The sequence below is a fragment of the Gymnoscopelus braueri genome, assembly GCF_963280865.1.
Source record: "Gymnoscopelus braueri genome assembly, chromosome: 5".
NCBI classification, from domain to species: Eukaryota; Metazoa; Chordata; class Actinopteri; order Myctophiformes; family Myctophidae; genus Gymnoscopelus; species Gymnoscopelus braueri.
Window position 1 is genome coordinate 44,186,175 of NC_137606.1, and position 23,688 is coordinate 44,209,862.

The 23,688-nt window shown below is 43.0% G+C and overlaps 3 protein-coding genes across 3 annotated transcripts in view; 1 reads left to right on the forward strand and 2 right to left on the reverse strand.

Moving 5' to 3' along the window:
• Positions 1–19,198, forward strand: part of gdpd4a (glycerophosphodiester phosphodiesterase domain containing 4a) — a gene marked incomplete at its 5' end in the record, with an annotated part of 33,725 nt that extends 14,527 nt beyond the window's left edge. Inside the window, 8 exons of the mRNA XM_080429238.1 lie at positions 1,079–1,161; positions 3,743–3,893; positions 5,705–5,923; positions 6,336–6,493; positions 7,681–7,828; positions 10,376–10,458; positions 13,671–13,753; positions 16,288–19,198. Coding sequence (XP_080285364.1) covers positions 1,079–1,161; positions 3,743–3,893; positions 5,705–5,923; positions 6,336–6,493; positions 7,681–7,828; positions 10,376–10,458; positions 13,671–13,753; positions 16,288–16,394 — 1,032 coding nt within the window. The 3' untranslated portion in view covers positions 16,395–19,198. The remainder of the gene's footprint in view (positions 1–1,078; positions 1,162–3,742; positions 3,894–5,704; positions 5,924–6,335; positions 6,494–7,680; positions 7,829–10,375; positions 10,459–13,670; positions 13,754–16,287) is intronic.
• Positions 1–23,688, reverse strand: part of aamdc (adipogenesis associated, Mth938 domain containing) — a 282,823-nt gene that overhangs the window by 256,161 nt on the left and 2,974 nt on the right. The window lies entirely within an intron of this gene.
• Positions 22,084–23,688, reverse strand: part of myo7aa (myosin VIIAa) — a 69,960-nt gene continuing 68,355 nt past the window's right edge. The window contains exon 49 of the mRNA XM_080429464.1: positions 22,084–23,546. Coding sequence (XP_080285590.1) covers positions 23,454–23,546 — 93 coding nt within the window. The 3' untranslated portion in view covers positions 22,084–23,453. The remainder of the gene's footprint in view (positions 23,547–23,688) is intronic.

The window sequence follows — 23,688 nt, forward strand, 5'->3', positions numbered from 1 at the left end:
TCCGCAAGCTCAAAACGTGTCGCTTCGCGCCGTGTTTCGAGCTTGTGGATCTGCTATTTTCGATGTTTTTGTGTGACGCTGTAGCAGTGGTGGAAAAAGTACTCAAATTCTTTACTTAAGTAAAAGTACCAATACTGCAATATAAAAATACTCTGTTACAAGTAAAAGTCCAGAATGCAAAATGTACTTGAGTAAAAGTACAAAAGTATTGGCATCAAAATGTACTTAAAATACCAAAAGTAAAAGTACTAAATATTTGAAAATAGCCGATCTACAAGCTCACAACGCGTCGCATCGCTTGTAGATCTGCTATTTTCAAATAGCCTAGGTATTAAATAGGGTTAAAGTGGTTAATGTATGTTTCATTATATCATCAGTTATATCTGAAAAGTAACTAGTAACTAAAGTTTTCAAATAATTGTAGTAGAGTAAAAGTACAATATTTGCCTCTGAGATGTAGTGGAGTAGAAGTAAAAGTATTGGAAATTGGAAATACTCAAGTAAAGTACAAATACCTCAAAATTGTACTTAAGTACAGTACTTAAGTAAATGTACTTAGTTACTTTCCACCACTGCGCTGTAGTGTGATCAAGTAGGGTATTAATTTATGAAAAAAACTAAAATATGGAGATGGGAGGTTTCGGCCCGACAGCAACAAAATAGTCTCAAGTAGTGCACCCCCCGAGCACACATGTACCAATTAGAGAGCATTTGAGCTTTACTAGACAGATGATCTGTAAGGCAGCTGTGTTGAGTTTTACCAGACTGTGTGCTGATTTAGTCTGGGCAGATAGAGAGACTATTGGAGAGAGAGAGAGAGAGAGAGAGAGAGATCCATGATTTAAAACCTGGCAATGGAAGTGACTGCTTGGCTCCATGCATAGATGATACTGATGACATGATTATTGTCTCATTCTCTCTGTGTGTGTGTGTGTGTGTGTGTGTGTGTGTGTGTGTGTGTGTGTGTGTGTGTGTGTGTGTGTGTGTGTGTGTGTGTGTGTGTGTGTGTGTGTGTGTGTGTGTGTGTGTGTGTGTGTGTGTGTGTGTGTGTGCGCGTGTGTGCGTGCGTGCACTGTAGCTGGCTCCAGAAAACACGTTGATGTCGTTCGAGAGCACTGTGGAGGTTGGTGCAGTGGGACTGGAAACGGATGTCAGCATTAGGTAAAGACACTAATACTGTGTGTGTTTGTGGAGCGTGCGTACGTGTATGTTAGTGTGTGAGCGTATGAATGTCATGTTGGCATAACTCCTCAATACATCTGCAACACTGAAGAACAGCTGGATATGTTGATATAAATGTATGTATGATATCGTCTCTGTCGGGTGGAAACCTCATGTCCAAAACTGTTACTTTCAGGATTCAAACTCCAAAATAGCTTAAGTATCAGATCTACAAGCTCGAATACTTTTGATGCTTTTGTGTGACACTGTAGTGCCCTCCTGCAGATCGGTCTGCAGGAGGGCACTACAAGGACCACATGAAGGTGCTACTCAAGAACTGCAACGTTACCACCCTCCAACCGGGAAAGGATGGCAGCAGATCGAGACACCTGGCGTTCTTCCTGCCTCTCGGGTGTCTCCCACCTGGAGGAGAAGACATCCCTAAGACGTGCAGAGACTCACTGTCAGCGGCATGAACGCACTGCAAGGACTATGCAACCAGGTTCAACACACACCTGCCCCACGTGTGGAAAAGTGTGTGGGTCAGCAATTGGTCTACACCAGTGGCTTTCAACCTTTTTCATGCCAAGGACCCCTAAATTGATATACATTTGGCCGCGGACCCCCATCTCAAAACGTTTTGTGCCAGGGACCCCCAGAAGAGAAGATTTGTGTTCTTCTGCAAAATTCTACAGAATTCCACACTTTCAAGATTTTTTGAAAATGTTCAAAAATAACAGATATAAAAGCTCACAGCTGTGAGCTTGTATATCTGCTATTTTTGAATGGCCAACGTATACAATATGGATAAAGGGGTGAAAATGTATTAACACCTTTTGCTGGGGACCCCCTGGAACCCCCCCCCCCCCAAGGACCACTGGTGGTCCCCGGACCACTGGGTGAGAACCACTGGTCTACACAGCCACATGAGGTGGCATGAGCGCACCAAGCACTGAAAACCCCCCTTCCCCCCCGGGAGATATGAAGTCATCATCGACGACTATGGACTGCCATAAGCACAGTGCACAGCTCGAAAATGAACACACACACACGCGCACGCGCACACACACACACACACACACACACACACACACACACACACACACACACACACACACACACACACACACACACACACACACACACACACACACACACACATGCGAGAGAGAAAGAGAGATACAGCACCATGGAGACTCTGTGATGGCACAGACAGTGGCTCTGCTGGACAAACTGCATGACAGTAGGTCATTAAATAGATTCATTATGCACATATCTGTCAGAAACTGTGTTTTGAAATTACGTTCCCTTCTGAGTGTAGCCCTGAGATTCATATCAAGCTAACGTAAAGCATTTCCTGAGAAGTAATGGTTTAGATATAATCGTCTTTGTCGGGTAGAAACCTCATATGTCCAAAACTGTTACTTCTCGCGCCTCAATACTTTTGTGTGACGCTGTAGTATGATCAAGCAGGGCATTCGTTTACGAAAAAACACAAAAGGTTCAAATTTGGCCATAGGTTTCTGCTCGACAGCAACGATATTATACAATGAAAAGGTTGACTTTTTGTTGTCTTTTTGAGTTCATGTGTGTTGGTGCTTGGGGACATATTAAAGAGAGGACCAAAGACTTGTAGACATAAGCTCATAAGGCATGAACCAGTGTTCACCTATGGTCTGTCTTACTGATGAAACCCTGTCTCCGAATGGTCAATGGCCAACGTGTTGCATTGTGAGCTTGTAGATCTGCTATTTTCATCGAATGTTTGTTCCACAATAGGGACGCTAGGGTTCAGGGGGTTGGTGGGTTTTATGTAAAGCCGGTGGGAGACTTTTATGTGTGGGGGAGTTTCAATCTTGGACCTTTTGGATTTAGTGCTTAAGAAGGCTGAAAGTGTGCTACTGAACTCTCTGTATGGTCAGGCTAAGCTGGGCATTTGGCTGACCCAGCAGGAATAAGATGAGTGGTGTCAGTCCTACAGATCCTCTGTGGAGACGGATGATCTCTGCGTGCCTCAGGTTATAGTGCATGCATGTATATCTCTCTGAGGCTTGTTATTGTTGCAATGTTGCATTTAAGAATGTTGGGGGTCTGAGGAACGCAAATTATGTACTGTGTGGGTTGATTATTATTTGTGCTTTCGCTGGCTGCTGCTATTGTAGTTCATTGTTTTCTTTTTAACTGTTTGGTGGTCATGTGGGGAGCCCTTGAGGGTGCCGACCCACAGGTTGAGAACCACTAAGGCTACAGTATGTTCAGACTGGCAGCCCCAAATATGATTTTTTGGCTTGTCCAGATTGGAATCAGATTGTTTTTCGTTGTTTTTGAAGTCTGAACTTCACTTCACTGTCATCTGGGGATTCCCCCCCCCAAATCCCTGGGAACCACTGCTTCAAACCTTTATTCTTTACTATCTGGTATGATGTCATGTTTAAAAATGATGTCATGATTTATTAGAAAATAAACGCTCTCTCTCTCTCTCTCTCTCTCTCTCTCTCTCTCTCTCTCTCTCTCTCTCTCTCTCTCTCTCTCTCTCTCTCTCTCTCTCTCTCTCTCTCTCTCTCTCTCTCTCTCTCTGTAGTTATGATGGAGTGCCGTTCCTGATGCATGACGTCAGTCTGTCCAGGACCACCAACGTAGCGCAGGTGTTCCCCAACCGAACACACACCGACGCCTCTCACTTCACCTGGGCTGAGCTGCAGCAGCTCAACGCCGGGGACTGGTTCCTATCGGTGAGACACACACACACGGACACGCACACGCACACGAACACACACACACACACACACACACACACACACACACACACACACACACACACACACACACACACACACACACACACACACACACACACACAAGGTACTGTAGGTAGGTAGGTAGGTGGGAGTTATGTTATGTAATCAGAGAGAAAAGTCTGTTTTTCTCAGCGTTGTTTAAGTCCACACTTCACAAGAGCTACAGTAGCTCAAAGCTCATTTCACACAGATTGAAATGAACTAGTTTCACATTCATAGTTCACTAATATGAATTGTGAACTACATTCCCAGTCCCCCAAAAATGTACGAGTTGATTTGCATTGTTATTCCACTTTAAATGAGCTGCTCCAAGCTATTATTTTACAACAGAACATCCTCCTACCCATCCATCCACCCCCCCTTAGCACCAGGTCATGAGATACTGTGTCTTACTATAGAATCACAGATTTATTTTAAAAGTATATCGTCTCTGTCGGGTGGAAACCTCATATGTCCAAAACTGTTAATTTTCAGGATTCCAATTCAAAAGTAGGGAAAGTTGGAGGTCCACAAGCGCCGCGTTTCGAGCTTGTGGATCTGCTACTTTTGATGCTTTTGTGTGACGCTGTAGTATGATCAAGTAGGGCGTTAATTTACGAAAGAACACAAAATGTTAGAATATGGAGTTTCTGCCCTACAGCAACAAAATTATGTTTTATCACGTAAGCCAGTGGTGTGTAAAAAACGGCCCACGTAGGCCAAAACCGATCCCTGTTGCAATAATATCTGCATTCCTCTTTAAATGCCCAGTTTTCACTGTCAGTGTTCCTCTTTAGGCTTTTGGTCAGTGCCATTTTCTCTTATTTTTGCCAACAGGTTTTAGCGAACTCTAGCTGGCTGCACACATAGCTCCCCAGCTGCAACCAATCAGTCCATTAATGCCGAATACAGCCAATCTACAAGCTCATAATGTTCCGTGTCCACAACGCGCTGTGAGCTTGTAGGTCTGTAATACAGACCACTAATGTGTTGTATGTCTGGGAGGAGCTGGGTTAGTAATTATGAGAATAAAAGTAGCCTTATGTCAAATCATAATTATTAGAATGTGCTCATGGTCATGGCACATGGTCATGAATTCATTATTCACAATAATGGAAAAACAGCTTGTTTGCAGTTTATTATGCCACCACAGCTCGTTTATCTTTGATCCATTCTCTTCATCACAAATGTCTATTTAACTATCAAATTCTCAAATTAAACTATTTTCTGGCCCTTTATCTAATGCCAATCGTATTTGCCGACTTGCTGACTTAAACAATGTGTCACATAATGCCAAAATTTGAGAAAAAAAGAAGAGCTGCAGACAGCAAATGTCTACTGTAGTTGGAATGGAAATTGTATTGAGCCCTTTTCCACACTAACACTGTTTATCAAACACCCACGTGATATTAAGAAATGTTCTCTGAGTTACTAATTCTTAATTTTATCGTCTCTGTCGGGTGGAAACCTCATACGTCCAAAATTGTTACTTTTCAGGATTAAAATCCAAAAATATCAAAAGTAGCAGATCGACAAGCTTTCGAGCTTGTGGATCTGCTACTTTTGATGCTTTTGTGTGATGTTGTAGTACAGTATGATCAAATAGGGCGTTAATTTTCGAAAAAACACTTTTATATATTTCTCAATGCTTCGTGGTTTCCTTACAGTCTTTTACCTATTTCTGTGAAGCACATTGAACTGCACTTGATGTATGAAATGTGCTATATAAATAAACTTTGATTGATTGATTGATCATGTGCTCCCAGAGGGATCCGTTCGGTACGGTGTCGTCCCTGTCGGAGGCGGTGCGCCTCAGGGCTCAGAACCAGAGCGTTCCCTCCCTGGCCCAGTTCCTGGAGGTGGCCGCCCGCAGCAACAAGCTGGTGCTGTTTGACCTCCGCAGGCCACCGTCTGGACACCCTTACAGTGACAGCTACATCAACACCACCCTGCGGGTGGTGCGAGCACATGTCAACTCCTCACAGGTGTGTGTGTGTGTGTGTGTGTGTGTGTGTGTGTGTGTGTGTGTGTGTGTGTGTGTGTGTGTGTGTGTGTGTGTGTGTGTGTGTGTGTGTGTGTGTGTGTGTGTGTGTGTGTGTGTGTGTGTCTCTTTTCAAGTGGACTCATACTGTACAGACATGACATCTGACCTTTTCACTTTTCCTGAAAAGCCTTTTTCCCCCCTTTGTAATTGTGCCTGATATGCCTAGTGTGAAAAGAGGCCAATTCGCACCTGGCACCATTTCACGCTTGGCAAATCCTCCCCTTTGTCCGTGACGAAGCTTGGACAATTCACTGATGTTTCACTAAAGTGCCAATGGCAGGGTCTCTGAAACTTTGGAATTTCACATCTTGAATGTATTATGTGTGTTATGTGTGTGCTGTGCTGTACTGTAGGTGCTGTGGCTGCCCTCTGAGGACAGAGACCTGGTCCAGGCTGTAGACCCAGACCTCCAGCAGACCTCCGGGGAGACGGCCTCCATACAGGAGCTGACAGACAGCCACATCACCAGACTCAACCTGCACTACAGCTCCATGTCACAGCAGCAGATCAGGTGTGTTTTACTCTGTCTCTGCCTGTGACGTGTGACGGAGTCTAGTGTTTATCAGATGATCTGGGATCTCTGGCTATAGCAGGGGTCTTCAACGTTTTTCAGCTCAAGGACCCCTTAGCTGAGAGTGGCTAGAACTGGGTGGAAACTGGGTTGGAATATTTAAAAAGCCAGTGGGTGTACAATACATTAAGTCTATTAGCGCTGGTTTTCTCCGCTGTTCTCGCACCTACATTGAATTTAGATTTCCCCAGACGTGTCGGTTTGACAGAAATCTCCAGTTGTCCTGCCGCACCAGCCAGGCTAACACACTATTATGTCCCCACCAGCTAAAACCTTACGTTATTTATTCTGTTGTGCGATGTGTCTCTTGCCAATAATAACAGATTTTCAGGCCTAAACCTTGACGTAATGCTTAATTTATTTCGCCGGGAACATATGTTATTTTTGACGAGAAACACCATTACGACAACGTAAATTAGGCATTATGCTGAGAGAGAGAGAGAGAGAGAGAGCGAGAGAGCGAGCGAGAGAGAGAGAGAGAGCGAGAGAGCGAGCGAGAGAGAGAGAGAGAGAGAGAGAGAGAGAGAGAGAGAGAGAGAGAGAGAGAGAGAGAGAGAGAGAGAGAGAGAGAGAGAGAGAGAGAGAGAGAGAGAGAGAGAGAGAGAGAGAGGGAGGGGTGGAAAGGAGGAGCAGAGAATCCACAGATGGCAGGGTGACTCAGAGGTATAACACAGTTACACTCTTCCCTCTCTTGAATCATAGAGGATATTTCACCGCAAGAGATTAGACTATTTTTTAAATGAACCATGACATGTGAATCATCCATCTCATCCAACTTTCAGTTTTTCTGTCTGTCTGTCTACTTATCTGTCAGTCAGTTTGTATGTCTCTGCCTATCTGTCTCTGTTTGTCTGGTTTGTCTGCCTGTGTCATGATCATTAGACTTTCAAAGGCTGAAACTTGCTTTCATCTCAAGTCACCTCAAGTGTGTGTGTGTGTGTGTGTGTGTGTGTGTGTGTGTGTGTGTGTGTGTGTGTGTGTGTGTGTGTGTGTGTGCGCGCGCGCATGTACGCTTGCGTGTATTCACTTGTGGTATGTTGGATGTTGTTTTTTAAAAAGATCACTAATTATCCATGCGTACCCCCTCCTCTCCAACCTCCTTTTCTCTCTCTCTCTCTCCCCTACAGTAAGTACAAGTCGGTGAACATCAGCACCAACCTGTTTGTGATCAGTCAGACGTGGCTGTACTCCCTGGCCTGGTGTGCAGGAGTCCAGTCTGTCACCACCAACTCTGTCCACCTGCTGGCTCACATGCACAAGCCTCTGTTCCTCATGGTGAGTGAGTTCACCTCCATGCATTCATTATCATTACACTGGCTCCATAGTGAGTTCACCTCTATGCATTCATTATCATTACACTGGCTCCATAGTGAGTTCACCTCTATGCATTCATTATCATTACACTGGCTCCATAGTGAGTTCACCTCTATGCATTCATTATTATTACACTGGCTCCATAGTGAGTTCACCTCTATGCATTCATTATCATTACACTGGCTCCATAGTGAGTTCACCTCTATGCATTCATTATTATTACACTGGCTCCATAGTGAGTTCACCTCTATGCATTCATTATCATTACACTGGCTTCATGGTGAGTTCACCTCTATGCATTCATTATCATTACACTGGCTCCATAGTGAGTTCACCTCTATGCATTCATTATTATTACACTGGCTTCATGGTCACTGGCTGTTATTGTTACAGTAGGTAACCCTTTAAGTAAGGAAGTAGGGAGGAGATATTAGTATTAGTATAGTATTAGTATTGTCGGTATCAGCCTGAGCCCGGGAGCCTATCCCCGTTCCGCAGTGCGCTACCGCTTAACACATTGACCGCCGGGCCCGTAGTTCTACGGGCCGTTAAATCCAACGGTTAAGCGCCGATCCCGTAGCCTACGGGCTGTGGTGCTTTTTCCTTTTTTTAGATTTTTTTTTTTTTTTTCAATTTTCTAGGTGGACCATTTTCAGTGTAACACCACCCGATGTCGACCGGAAGTGCGATCCCGTTTTTTGTTTCCCGTCTGCCTCCATTCTAAGTCGTACACAAAAACCCCTGTAAAAGCCCCTGTAAACATGTAGTTTTTCATCCTCGCATTTCCCATGTTAACTTAAACGGTCAGAACTCAAACATGGCGGCTCCGTTTGACACGTGGTTTGGACTGGTACACGCAGGGAGATGTCGCCGATGTAAACAGACCGTGTACGGATCAATCTTAAGGATTTTAACAAGATCTATGGCGACGTGAAAAAAACAAAAAACAACAATAAAACGTTGGCACTGGTGAGTACATTATGAGATTAACCTCTGGCGGTCAATGTGTTAATATAGCGTCACAACCATTATTTTATACTTTGGCTATTCAAAAATAGCAGATATACAAGCTCATAGAGATCTGCAGATCTGCAATTTTTAAAAACATCTTGAACATTATATAACATTTTAAATATGTATATTTTTAAGCGAACATTTTTAACTCAAATCTTTCCTTCTGGGGGTCCCTGGAACACAATATTTTGAGATGGGGGGGGGGGGGTCAGTGGCCAAATACATATAATTTTGGCGGTCCTTGACATTAAAACGTTATATAGCAAAACTGATATAGCAACATCGAATTTTCAGAAAACTGTTAGGATTCGGGTCTTAATGGGTTTAACCATAGATATATATATAAAGGCCAGATGGCTCAAGGGGGTGTCGCAAGCGTAGCTCAACCGCGGCCATCTTGCAACAGTCATTCATAACATTATGTCTATGGTGCATATACTTTGAAATAACCATAGCGTGCTAAATTTTTTTTTCAGTTTTGTAAACACCAAAGATGTAGTTATGATACCGCATACTTTTTAAAAAAAAATTATAACATTAAATATGCAGTATCATAAATACATCTTTGGTGTTTACAACACACCAAACCGTTTGAAAATCGGATGAAAATTGAGCACGCTATGGTTATTTCAAAGTATATAATGTTATGAATGACCGTCCCAAGATGGCCGCCATGTGGCAACGTCGTACTCCATTGGCCAGCAGCGCGGGTGAGTCATCTAGCCTTTATATATATCTATGGGTTTAACCACAACAAGTTGAACCCGAAGACATAAAGCAGGGTTGAGACCCACTGATATATTGGTTTGGTCTTAATGGGTTAAACCCTGTAGTCTTACAGAAACAACTCGAGTTACAACTGTACTTGGATTGGTTTCCCCCCCCGTCTACACCAAATCTCTTGGTGGGCTTGTAGAGCGGCTGTTTTTGGCTAATGTCCCCCCCCCCCCATAAATATGTATACTGGGGTTCAAGTGGCTAATTATGCATTAATGCCAGGAAATGACAAAGTTAATGCAGATACACAAGCATGTAATCTGTTATAAGCTGCAACCAGTTCTCGGTTTGCAATTGACGCTTTGGACAGACAGACAGACCGATCAACTGTTTGATTGATTGGTCTCCCGATTTGAATCGTTTTTTCAGGACAATTTGAAAGAAACCAGTGTTACTCATCTTTTTTGGTGGCAGAGCAGTAGAATGAGAACTTTCCCATGTTTGTTCTAAATTTGGGTGGTTCTCTCTCTCTCTCTCTCTCTCTCTCTCTCTCTCTCTCTCTCTCTCTCTCTCTCTGTGTTTCTCTCTATCTCTCTCTCTCTCTCTCTCTCTCTCTCTCTCTCCCTCCCTCTCTATCTCTCTCTCTGTTTCTCTCTCTCTCTCTCTGTTTCTCTTTGGACGAGCTTCGGCTTATAATCCATTGTGACGCTTTTAATTGGTGATATTTTGCTTTTAATTGTTGCCAATAAAATATTCTATTCTATTCTCTCTGTGTAGACTCCAGAGGACTACAGCATGATGTGGATTCTGACTGATGTGGTGTCAGCAGTTCTCATCACTGCTGTCTTCATATTCCATTGGTGGGTGAACACACGCACGCACGCACACCTATGCACACATGCACGCACCTACACATGCACATACCTAGGCACGCACGCACGCACACACTCTCACACAACATCAATCAATCAATTTGCCAAATTATGGTCACACTTGCAGAAATGGCAAACACGCTGAGGGACATAATAATTATGTTCTCTGAATGTGTCAGCTAAAAATACATAAAAATAGGTTTGAATTAGCCTTAATTGAACATTTCCTCTTTGAGAGAATGAAGAGTTGATACTAATATCCATTTTAGAAGATGTATTCAATACAAAAGATGTCAATACTATGACAATAATTAATGATTATAATGTAATATAATAATGAGGAAATAACTATGAGAAATATAATAATGAGAAAATAAGAGTAACGAATAGAAAGGAAAAAGGGATGGAAGAAGGAAAGGTGGACAGGGTCCAGCTGCCTCGGAAGGTAACGGCAGTCTGACCGATCTGGATGTTGGGGCATCTTCTACAACTGGATACATACACACCGTTAGGATAATTCTGAGGACTGACTTTCCTTCTGTCTGACCAAAAGATTTGTTCTCAGCACTTGAGTATGGAAGGCCAATTCTGCCTGCCAATTCTGCCTGACCATTCTCATCGACTGAGAATGGAAGGCCCACTGCTATATGCCGAGGCCATAGTCACTGCCCTAGCCAGAATACTGACGCCTGATACGAGAAACATTCTCCTTGCGTTCATAAAACCTTATAACTTGTCATCTTGCTGTCTGGGTCTTCCGCTTGCTTACAGAGGAATATCTAGTTAACCTTGCTGTATGAGCCTGCTGCTTAATAACTACACTGAGGGTGTACTAAACTCATAAGACATATTAACAGACTCATTTATTTCCCTTGCAAGGACAATACATTCAGACAGGTCAGCATGCAGTCATATATTAATAACTGAAGTAAGAATTAATATTACATTTATAATAAATCAATAATCGATAAATCAATTGCCTAAAAGGAATATAAATTGTATTTCCGTCACAGCCTCAGCCCACTTATGCATCCTCACTTCAAAAACAACAACAGACATTGTTTTTGTTTTCTTTTAAATATGTTTTTAGGTAATTGGCAATATTGGAATTGATTCTGCATGAAGAATACAGCATTCTAATAACAGCTTTCCGTTTTTATCCCACATATACCTACTGTATATCTACTGTAGTACCCTACAGTAGACTGGGTTTGAAAGTTTGAGAACCACTGGCGTAGTGAGAAAGAGGCCGTTGGGAACCAGAAGGTCACCGGTTTGACCCCACAGCTACCTCAGTCAAAGTGTCCCTGAGCAAAGACACTTAACCCCCCCCCCCGCCTCCACCCAACCATTTTGAGAGTGTACTCTCAGAGTAAAAATTTTTTTTGACGGTGTTGTGTTGTGTTGTGCTGAGTCCTGTGTGATTCATAGCTTGTATAACACGGACTGACACGTTGTGTAATGGATGCTGTTGACATGACTGATGTGTTCTTCACAGCTTCACAGAGAGAAATGTTCCTGTGTTTTAAGAGGCAATGTGTGTGTGTGTGTGTGTGTCTGTCTGTCTGTCTGTCTGTCTGTCTGTCTGTCTGTCTGTCTGTCTGTCTGTCTGTCTGTCTGTCTGTCTGTCTGTCTGTCTGTCTGTCTGTGTGTGTGTGTGTGTGTGTGTGTGTGAGGAGAGATAGGCTGACAATTTGAGAAAACCAGTGTGAATTTAACTCAAATCGCTGTTGTTGGGTAGAAACCCATGTCCATAATCTAACTTTTTGTGTTTTTCCGTAAGTTAACGCCCTACCTGATCATACTACAGTGTCCACTCAAAAGTAGCAGATCTGCCACGTTTAGAACTTTGCTTGCTACTTTTGAATATGGCTTTAATCCCTGGAATCCTGTAAGTAACAGTTTTGTACATATGAGGTTTCCACCCGACAGAGACAAAAAGGATAAACGAACACAGTATTCTACTGTGTAGGAGATCCTATCACAGTGTAAATAAGAGACAGATGCAGGTCAGGTAGATGCAGGTCATTGAAAGAGAGAAATAGAATAGAATAGAGACTGAGAAACAAACTGTGTTTCTATTCAACCCAACTCAATGTTTTTGTCAAATGACAGGTTTACAGGTGTAACAGTAAAGTGTGTGATACAGTTATTTAAAAACTGAAGTTGCTAGTTACTTTGTAGATTTTGATTATTATTACAAAACATGCATTACCCACTTCAGCCCTATATACATTTCAGCCATTTGAAAATAGCTGAAGCTCACAATGCGTCCCATCGAGATTATAGATCTGCTATTTTCAAAAGATAGCAATACATTTGAAAACGTGTGAAATGGGACATTCTGCATAATGAGTTACTTTCTACTTGAGGTACTTTTTTGATACCAATACTTTTGTACTTTTACTCGAGTAAACTTTGAATTCCAGACTTTTACTTGTACATTGCAGTATTGATACTTTTACTTAAGTAAAACATGTGAATACTTTTTCCACCACTGGTTAAAAATAGCACCGAGAGATGAGGTCAGTTAAAATAGCAGCAGACGTAATAACAGAACTGTACAGTACATGATGCATGGTTTAATGGAAATGTCAATATCATAATTAGGCAGTTAAAAAGCAGCAGATATAATAACAATAACAACCGTGTCATATTGTCATTCTTATATTAGCCTGTTTGTTGTGTTTTTGTAAGAGAATGTATGTCACCCCCCCCCCCCACCCCCCCTCTCTGTCTGCCTCTGAGCCTAAAAGCCCAGTTATGTTTAGTTGCGTGCCGGTGTTGCGCACCTAAAATAGCAGATCTATAAGCTCTCAACACGTCGCACTGCAACTGGTTGTGAGCTTGTAGATCAGCTATTTTAGGTGCATGACACAGCGCGCAACCAAGAATAAATCGGGCATTACACAACCTGGGGGTACATAGTTAACCTTTTCTTCTCTTCTTGTTTAATTTAACCATTTCCCCTATCTTTTTTTTAAAGAGATCTTCTTTTGTTTTCAATCTGTATGTTAAGCTTTCCATGTCTTGAATATTGTCTATGATGGTCCTCCACTGTTTATAGTGTCTGGTATATCAGTCTGGAGCCAGTTCTTGGTGAGAGCCTTCTTTCCAGCAGCCAGAAGGATCTGGACCAAGTATTGGAGCAATGCCTTTTTTAATAATGTGTGTTTGTGTTGTTTTGTTGTGTGTCCCAGGTGGAGAGAGAGAGGACTGCTGCCTTTCTGGTCGGGCAGCCGGCAGCCCCACGAGAACGGACCGTACAGCAAGTTCAGAACAGGTAGGACACAACGCTCTCCCACAGGTCCCTGTCACCCTCCTCTGTGTCCCTGTCACCCTCCTCCTCTGCATGTACATTTTCCTCTGTGTCTCCTCTGTGCATCAGTTTACTATGTGTGTGCGTCTGCATAGAACTGTATTGGATAGAAGGCACAACTTCCTGATGTATCACAGTTAAGATTTATGCTTCTCGTGTCACGACGCGTGAGACTATGCTTGCCGACAGAATTACGACATAATGTAATGCGATGCGATGCGATGCGATGCGAGAGTGCGGTCTAGCCAACACCAACTCGGGACTCCTGAATCGCTGCCCTCCACACCCTCCTGTCCAGCATCAGGCTCTTGAACTCGGCAGTGTTGTTGGCTCCGCTGTCGCGCCGCAGTGCATCTGTGTAGGTGGTGCGCCTCTTTCCTTTCCTGGCTGTGCCCTGGGTTGGCTCCCACAGTGGTCAGTTTGCTTGCCATCAGTTCCGGGTGCCCATGACGCAGTGCCCAGCCGGCCTCGTCCTTCTCTTTCCTTGTTTACACAACGTAAACAAGGAAGAGTAGTCTCGTACTGTACGTCTCCATGGTAATGGAGCTTAATTCATGATTTACTTTGTGATTGCCATAGCTGCGCGGTTCATTGTATCTACTTAGCAGCGTGAGCTAAGCTGTGATTGGTCTGCTTTAGTGGACACAGAGATATAGAGATACTGTAGATACAGAGATAGACACAGACCGACACACCCTGTTCTAGACAGCTAGGCCCCTTTGGCGCCACCATGATAAACGTATTGGATCATTTTATTGCACAATACTATATCGTGGTAAGGGACTTGAAGTGTTAATTAGAAATCGAAATCGACAAAAATTTAAATCGACAAGTCGACAAACATTGAATGCTGTGTTGTGAAGGAAGGCCTGTCTATCCATTAGAGTTCCATGATTATTGTCGGTGCAGGTTATAACCGCCAGGTTTCTGTGTCTGTGTTTCTATGTGTGTCTTTCTGCATGTGTGTGTGTGTGTGTGTGTGTGTGTGCGTGGGTCAGACTCTTCCGAGGTGATCTGTGTGCGGTGGAACTCCCTGCACAGTGAATCCCCTACAGGGAGCGTCATCTCCCTCCCCGTGGTCAACCCCTGAACCCCAGCATGTCCGCCCTGCCTGCCAACCACCTGTCACCCTGTACGAACCACCTCCCAAGCCAACTAAGCTGTTGTCACGCTTGCTATTCGCTCATGTTGATGACGCCCCCCCACCCCCACTCGCTCCGTCGCTCACCTTGATTTGCGCACCAGTTGCTCCGTTCTCCGCTCAGACCCGTCTGCTCAGCAGCCAATAAACAAAAAGGAAATTTCATGCATGTCCGAAACACTTTCTCTTTTAGCACAAATGCGTCCCCATTTGTGTAAAGAGCCTAGGTGGACAGCAACTATGTTGCAAAAGTTTCCTTTTTATTTAGGCATTGTCTTTTTTAATAAGACGGACAATATTAATTTCTGTGGGTTAATGATTAATCACCAGATTCGAGAGAGGGGACTCACAAAGCGAGTGTGGTTCGTTCAGCCAAAACCTGTCACTTGCGTTTCAAATCGTATCCTTTGATTGGCTCAGGCTAGTGATATAACATAAGTGACTCAAGGAATTTATAAATAAACTTGTGTGGATTACGGAGAAATTTGAATGAAATCTTGATCAGGGACGTGCGCTGTGCACTTCTGTTGTTGAGGATTTCTTTGTGTCTGTCCGTGGGCATGCTCAAACATGTGGTGCGCGGCCCCGACCGGAGCGGCTTGGAGCGGCAGAAGGTCCTCGCTCTGAGTTCGCTCCTAGCTTTTAATAAACCCGCTCCCCGCCACGTTAATATTGTCCCACGCCGCTCACATGCTCTCTAACGAACCACCTCACTGTTCAATCCACCTGTCACCCTGTACGAACCACCAACATTGTATTTTTTTATAGTTATAGTGTTCAGTGTGAACGGCCCTTATGAGTCCTTTTGCAGCGCCTGTTGTTGTATGTATATACATGGCCTCACAGCAAAATCCTCAGTGTTTACATTAAATGAATCTCTCAAGACAGATTCAGCTAACAAAAACAAAGGGGAAAAAAACAACCTTTTACCGAATGGGTTCCCAGATTCACATTAAATTAAGTCTCTCAGGATTTTACTGTGTACTCAAATGAATGATGCCTTCTATGTCTGGCTACCTCTTTGTGAGTTTGTGTATTGTATTTGACCGTAGCTTGTGTGCAGAAACTTCTCACTTTCTGTATCATGAACGGCTTTTCACATGGGTAGAGTTTTAATGAGTCACGTAGGAAAACTCTTTCAACTCTTAACGTCAAGAGTTGAAATGGGCTTTTTTCATGGGGCCGCGGCCGCTTGTCGCCTGTGACCCCCTATACTTGAATGCTCGCCTCTCACTGAAAATGTTTTACTTAGGCGTGTCAGTCGCTTCCCCGTGTGCAAAGCACTTATAATGTTGATGCCTACAACACAGATGATGAACCTTGGCCCCTGTACCCCCCCCCCCCCCTCCTCCTGCAGAGCTGAGCGACGTGTGGTCCATCTCCAGTCTGAGCGCACGGACAGACCTACGGAGCACTCCCAGTTCACCCATAACACCCCACCTGCCCACCATCACAGAGGAGTGACTGGGAGACGATGGAGAGAGAGATAGGCAAAGGAAGAACCGGATTCAGCCAGGGGGATGTTTGTGTGTTCGAAAGAGAAACAGAGCATGTTGAAAGAGAGAGAGAGGAGAGGGGAAGTATGCCTAATTTATGCTAAGTCGCCCGACGAAAATAAGCAAACCTACCAAGCTCACAACCTGTCACCAGGGCCGGTTCTGGGCTGATCAGCGCCCTAGGCGAGATTCCTCTGATGCGCCCCCGGCGGATTATGATACGTTTTTGGCTACTTTATTTCGGTTTTAGGGTTAGGGTTAGGTTAGGGTTATGTTATTTAATTCTTATTTTTGCCTGATTTTACCGATTTATTATTACCGCCTCTCCAAACTGCCGCTCTAGGCGGCCGCCTAGGTCGCCTGTATGGACGCGCCGGCCCTGCCTGTCCCTGATGTGATCATGTAACGCATTGTGAGCTTATATTGGCTATTTTGGTCCACGATGTCCCTAACCCATACGATGAAGTATGAATCAGGCTTAAACCTGACACTTCAAAAGAAGCAAAAGAAAAAAAGAAATTCTCTGAGGACGAAATTGTTTTTAACTTGATGCAATGTTAGAAGCCGTCCACTGTACACAGTGCAGGAACTGTGATTTTGCCACCTGGGTCTGATAGTGGAAATAAAACAAACAAACAAATCATGAGCACCGTGATGAATTTCTGATCAGTCACACACAACATTAGCATTGTCGTCTCCTGCAGTGATGTTTGGCTAGTTAAAAAATCTCGGAGGTGCAAGAAGTGCCGAAAAGAACTTTCGGCGAAGGAAGGGATGACCTTGCTGGACTTTGTTTCCACAAGACAGATGCTGCTGAGAGATAAGATGTGAGCAAAGAGAGAGAGAGGGAGAGAAGGTTGAGTGTAAAGAAGGTGACTAAGAAACATGAGAAAGGTATCGACATAGACGGGTAAGAAAGAGTAAAAAGTTGAGGACTAGAAACATAGAAAAACAGGGAAGCGTACATGCAGAGATGTGTCAGCTGATATGCACGGCAGCAGGTGTGGTGTTTGTAGTGGTAAATGGACAAAATGGACTCCATCTCTTGTTTTTGACGCAAGGCTGGTTGTTTTAAAAAGGAACTGAACTGCCAAAGCGAGCCTCATTCACTGATCTCACAGAGAACGGCTCATAGCACATGCTAGTGTTAGCCTGCATCCTCCTCCACAAAAACACCAGGTTCAACCTCTGGCTAGTGAGGGCAAGAAAACGAAATCGTGTTGCCACACTGGGCTAGCCAAATAGCTGGCTAGTGAAATGCCTTGCCTGGGTATAGCATTACCATCTAAGCTCAAAGAGAATATGTAGGAGAAAAAAAGAACTGATGGACACTCTTAACTAGAGATTTAAGGATTCTTTTTTAACACATTTATATTCTTACCATTCCCCCATTTGTCCTGTTTTTTTTTTAAATGTTCTGATCATAGCTTTGAAGAGGTAGTTATTTATTTATTTTTTTGCAGCTGTGTGAACCATTGCTGGTTGGATTTGCATCTACGTCTGCACACACACACACACACACACACACACACACACACACACACACACACACACACACACACACACACACACACACACACACACACACACTGTACAGTATATTGCACACAGTCAGATCTATGTTTTTGTTCATCATCACTTGTATAAAATCAGCAAATCTTGAAAATAATATTTCAACATATGTTATATTATGTTCATTATACAGTACATGCGTACGTATGTACCTATATTTTACGTACTGTATGTGGGTGTTTCTGTGAATTGTGATGTATATGGCCTGTGCTGTACACTGGCTGACTGGATGAATGTAGACCTGAGGACTTGAGAAAAGGTTTTAACTGATGCTACTTCATGTTTGTATTTCAGTGAATGTATTGAACAAATGCAGGGCTGGGTTTCTTAAAAGCATTTTTTGTTTGCATTTAGTTCTGTCCGATGCGCTTCTTTAAACGGCTGTCTTTTCCCTTGTTGTCAGCTGTTGGAAAATATGCGCTTTTCTGCATGAAATGCAGAGGTTGAATGTTGATGAATAGTAGGGCAGAGATCAGAAATAGTTTTACAAGAGTTGCTGTCAACTTCACAGCCAAGTGGTTCAGTGGTTCTCAAAAGGGGTCCTTGAGGGGGTTCCAGGGGCTCCCCAGCAAAATATGGAACATTTATTTGATACTTTTGAAAAATCTTTAAAAATAATTGTGAGAAGTGTGGAATCATTTTGAAAGGTTTTCACAACACAAATCTCCTTATCGAAGTCCCTGGCATCTTCAGATGGGGGTCCGCAGCCAAATTCATATACATTTGGGGGTCCTTCACATGTTTGAGAACCACTGATTTAGCTGACAAGTCTTGTCTACAGCAAAGCAGAGGAGAAAGGGGTTCAGCATCATCCATACAGGACACAAATGGCTGATTTAATCTATGAGCTATAGATTATTGCTGCAGATCCGTAAACTTGGATGAAGTATTTATTCATTCATAATGCAAGTTAAAAAACAAACAGATGAATGAAATGCTGAAATACTTTTTAAGAAACATCTGGAACATGATTTTTGCATGGCAGTGAATAAAACATCTGCTTCTGCTGCAACTCATGCACGCTCTACGGCTAACTATTGTAATACTGTATGCCCTGTCTGGAAATATGAGTTGAGGTTTGACATCCAGATATAAATTAGTTGTCTTATTTGAAACAGATTTTGAAACAGATTTTGGTTTGAATGAAATCTAGAATTATTAGTGTCATAGTTTCTCTGCGGTGTTGAGAGGTGAATAAAAAGTGCCATTAAAAGAGAACCGTTGGCTTTCGTTTCACGTGTCATAATTGAGATCACTTTAATATAGTTATTTTTCTCTCTATGGCCACTCCGGGACTCCAGACTTTTACCAATATATGAATTCAAACAAATGTTGGTGGTGCTCAGGAAAATCCTGGGATTTTATTTCATTCTGAGAGTATAAATGAACCAAATGTACCATACAGAGAGAGACTGAAAGGCATGCATACCTTTCAATAAAAAAAACTAGTTGCCAGCTAGCTATCATTGGTTTACCTGGCCTGAGTAAGAGTGGGATATAAAGCAAAGCAAAATGTATAAAAAAATATATGTATATAGATACTGTAAGTATCATGGTCATTATCATGTAAGTCAGTATCGTGTACAGGTTGAAACGGAGTAAGACACCAGACGGTAGACTGGTCCATGACAGGTTTAAACAGAGATACTGACCATGATACTGACCATAATATTGACATGACAGTATCATGGTCAGTAGTGTTATAGGCCAAAACGTGAAGCAGCCCGACCATCAAGCCGATTTGAAAGATTTGGGCCAGAGGCTCCTCCTGGGACTATGCCTGCAAAGTTTCACAATATCAGCTTATCATTTTATTCATTAAAATAAGTTCTGGATTGCAGCTTTAAATTGCATTCAGGCTTAGAATTCAGGATTACTGTACATTAGAGTTAAAGGTATAGCCAATGGAAATACTGTGTGTGTGTGTGTGTGTGTGTGTGTGTGTGTGTGTGTGTGTGTGTGTGTGTGTGTGTGTGTGTGTGTGTGTGTGTGTGTGTGTGTGTGTGTGTGTGTGTGTGTGTGTGTGTGTGTGTGTGTGTGTGTGTGTGTGTGTGTGTGTGTGTGTGTGTGCACGTGTGTACACGTGTGAGAATCGTGATCACACGTGTGCCCACTCATGCCTTTGTGATATCCACAGTGAAGGAATACCACTGTACATAACATCATGTAGATTAGAGTTAAGAAAGGTATAGCCAATGGAAATACATGGAAGGTGGGTGTGTGTGTGAGAATCGTGATCACACATGTGCCCACGCATGAGTTAGTGTATGTGTGTGTGTGTGTGTGTGAGTGAGTGAGAATCGTGCTCACACGTGTACCCACACATGCGTGTGTGATCTCCACAGTGAAGGAATACCATTGTACAGAACATCATGCTTCACCAAATGGAAAAATTGGCACTGTTGTAATAATATTGTATTTTCTCTAATTCCATAAAATACAAAAAGACATAATAGCATGTCTCCAATGTGACCTTCAGCTGACAGTGTTTAGTTGTAGTCATTTCAATTTTGTTCAGCAATTCCAAGCCATTGGGCCATTCATTTTTTACTACTAACAAATAAGCACACCACAGAAGATGAAATGAAATATAAAACAATTATAATGGAGACCCACTGGAGTTTGTGCTTGCATTCCTTCTAGTTAGACACAAATCCACCCAAGGCTCAATTGCCAGAGCAATGGAAAGATTATGGTTCCACCAAGTGTGATGGAAAGAGAGTCCAAAATGCTTGATCGTCATGGGATTCACGTAGACTGACATTGTTCCAGTTACATGTGACGGTAAAATACATTCTGATTCTTTCAACAACTTACCTTTTAAACGTGTCTGTTCTGCTGCAAATGCACTGCTAGTGTTTGCTGCTATTCTTCCCAGAACTAGTGAGAGGCTCCATGATCCGGAAATCGGTGTAAAAAGAAAAAAACTGGTCCATTGAAGTGAACAGAGTTGTCGCCACTCTCACTTTACATCTCTCCGATTACACTCAATTAGTGGTGTTAAAAAGCTGTGGTACTGTATGTGCCATCATTAACTGTCATGTACTGCATGTTATGCATAATGTTATCTTCACCATACCGTCTACAGTATCTTGAAGCAGAGTATCATGTAAAAGTCAAAATCATTATAGCATCCATCGGATTTAATCTGTCTTGCAAAGTGTGTTGGTATAAGGATGGAGTCATTCGTATTCAACAAATATTTTGGATTAATTCAAAGCGGTTTGCCATTGTAAGTACACATCAGTGCTGCCTAAGGGCTTCTATACATATTAAGTTTTTCCTTATAACTAATTTGTGTGGTGCAACAGCTTTGATTTCAGTAATGTCTAAGTCTTGATTCAGAAGCCTTTTACGCTGTAACTATTGCAGCATACTCCAACCGAACATGAACTTTGATCAGGTCGGCAAGCCGGCTCCGGCAGGACTTGCCAAAGCTGAACAAGGTTGAAGTTAGGCTCAGTGCATGGAGTATGCAAAGTTTCAGCTCAGTGTGGGGTGGTGTAAATGGCCCCTGATCTGTCTCACTGGGGGAACAAGACACTGATGGTCTGATGCTATAGGAATGCAACCTTTAGGGGTCTTGTCCACAGAGATGCTTTGCATATGGATATCATGATGTCCATAGCGCACACACACAGTTTTGTGTGTTCGAACCAACCAACCGTTGCTGTGCTTGAATGTCGTTATTAGCTAAAATAGCTTAGCTGAAATAACGGTAAACAAGGGCTTCTCATGGTTGTGATAACGATTCAACTGTAAATTACCGGGTTGTCAGACGCAGCCAGGAGGATCAAAAGAGTAGCGCTCCTCTCCAAAAGTTGAACTGTTTCCAGCTTGAAGCCCTAGGCACTGAGACAAAAAAGCCAGCTGTCGGAAGCGTCTTTACAATAGAAATGCATGGCAGACTGTCTTTACCATAGAAATGCATGGCAGACTGTCTTTACCATAGAAATGCATGGCAGACTGGCACTGCCAACTCAAAAGGCGTTCTCTGTGGACATGGCCCCTTATGGTAAGAAAGACCAACTGGAGAAGGTACACATTAACATCTCACTTGACCAGAGCAAACGGAACATGGTTTTAAATTCAGAGACAAGGAGGTAAGATTAAGGACAGATATTCAAAGAAAGCCAAACACATTTGCACTTGTCAGACCATTCAGTTGCATTAGGAATAAAAAAAATCAAGCATTTGTACTTTTTAAATTCTGAATGATATTAGAAAATGTGAACACTGGTGTCCCTCAGTTATGTGTTGTAAACTCGACATCATTTTCTGTATAGCTCTGGTAAAAATAGAATAAAAGTCAATCATTTATCCATTAATTTGTTCTAGATAACACCACAGAGCAGCACATCCACAAATTAAAGACACCACACTACAACACCAGAAAAAAAGAACTATAAGAAAAACACACGATGAGAGGGACCTTCTTAATCTATGATTATTGATTATTATAACTACACTACCCAGCAGCTTGGTTAAGGTGAGAGATAGAAAAGTAAGGCAATACAATTGTGAAACTAAACACAAACGTTGACAATTAATAATCTACAATATTACAGAGGTGATACACAAATTGAACATAAAAAATTACAATATATTAGAGCTTTATACACTTTTACACATCATTTCATAATATAAATCAATGTTCAGGGTTCCCTAAAATAGCCTGGTCCAACACATGACAACAACACTAGTGTGTTACTTACAGTATAGCGTGCTTGTGGGCATCTAGGACTGTGTGTGTGTGTGTGTGTGTGTGTGTGTGTGTGTGTGTGTGTGTGTGCGTGCGCGCGTGTGCATGCGTGCGTGCGTGGGATTGTAAACGTGCATGCTCACCCATATAAGGTGGAAACATAAAGTGTTTCATTTGTAAAATCCTACACAATAAAATCCTCAGTGTTCATTTAACTCTGAGAGGGTGCAAATGGAAAAAAAATGACCGTTCCATCATTTGGTTCCAATTTCTACTCTCCCAGAGTTTTATTTTAGTCGACCAAACTGTGTGTGCACGTGACAATAACATCTAAATTCTCACTACAAAGGGTTCTCACACGTAAAAGGATAATTTTAATTTCAATTTCATTCTCTCAAATGCTTCCCTTTCTAAGAGGCTGTCATAGAGGGTGGTGGGGCCTCTATAGATAGGGGTTGGGGGCCTCTAGAGATAATCGTCCTCACTGGACGGTTCGTCGTCCATGTTGACGTTGTTCCAGTAGTGGCTGGGGCCTTCGCCGGGGTCGCTGCTGATGCTACTGGCGAGCGAACTGCTTTCTCCTCCTCTTCCTCCTCCTCCTCCGCTGAGGCTGTACGAGGCCTCCGAGGACGTTGCGGAAGGACTGCGGCTCATCCTCCACATCTGGTAGGCGAAGGTCCGCCCCCAGCTGCAGGGTTGGCCAATGGGGCGCAGGTGGCGGATGAGCTCAGCGGCCTCCTGCCAGTAAGAAGTTCACTTGCTCTGGCCTCGTCCCAGACGTTGTCTGCTCATGCTGGTGAGCATCTGGCTGATGTAGGAGGTCAGCAGGTCGTCCATCTTGTAGCCCTGCACGCACGCACACACACATGCACGCACATGCACACGCGCGCACGCACACACACATACAAAATAATTCAATGAGCCTACCGATGAGGGAAACACTGTCACGGTCAAATAGAAATTCCCATTGGATGGATAGCTTGTTGTG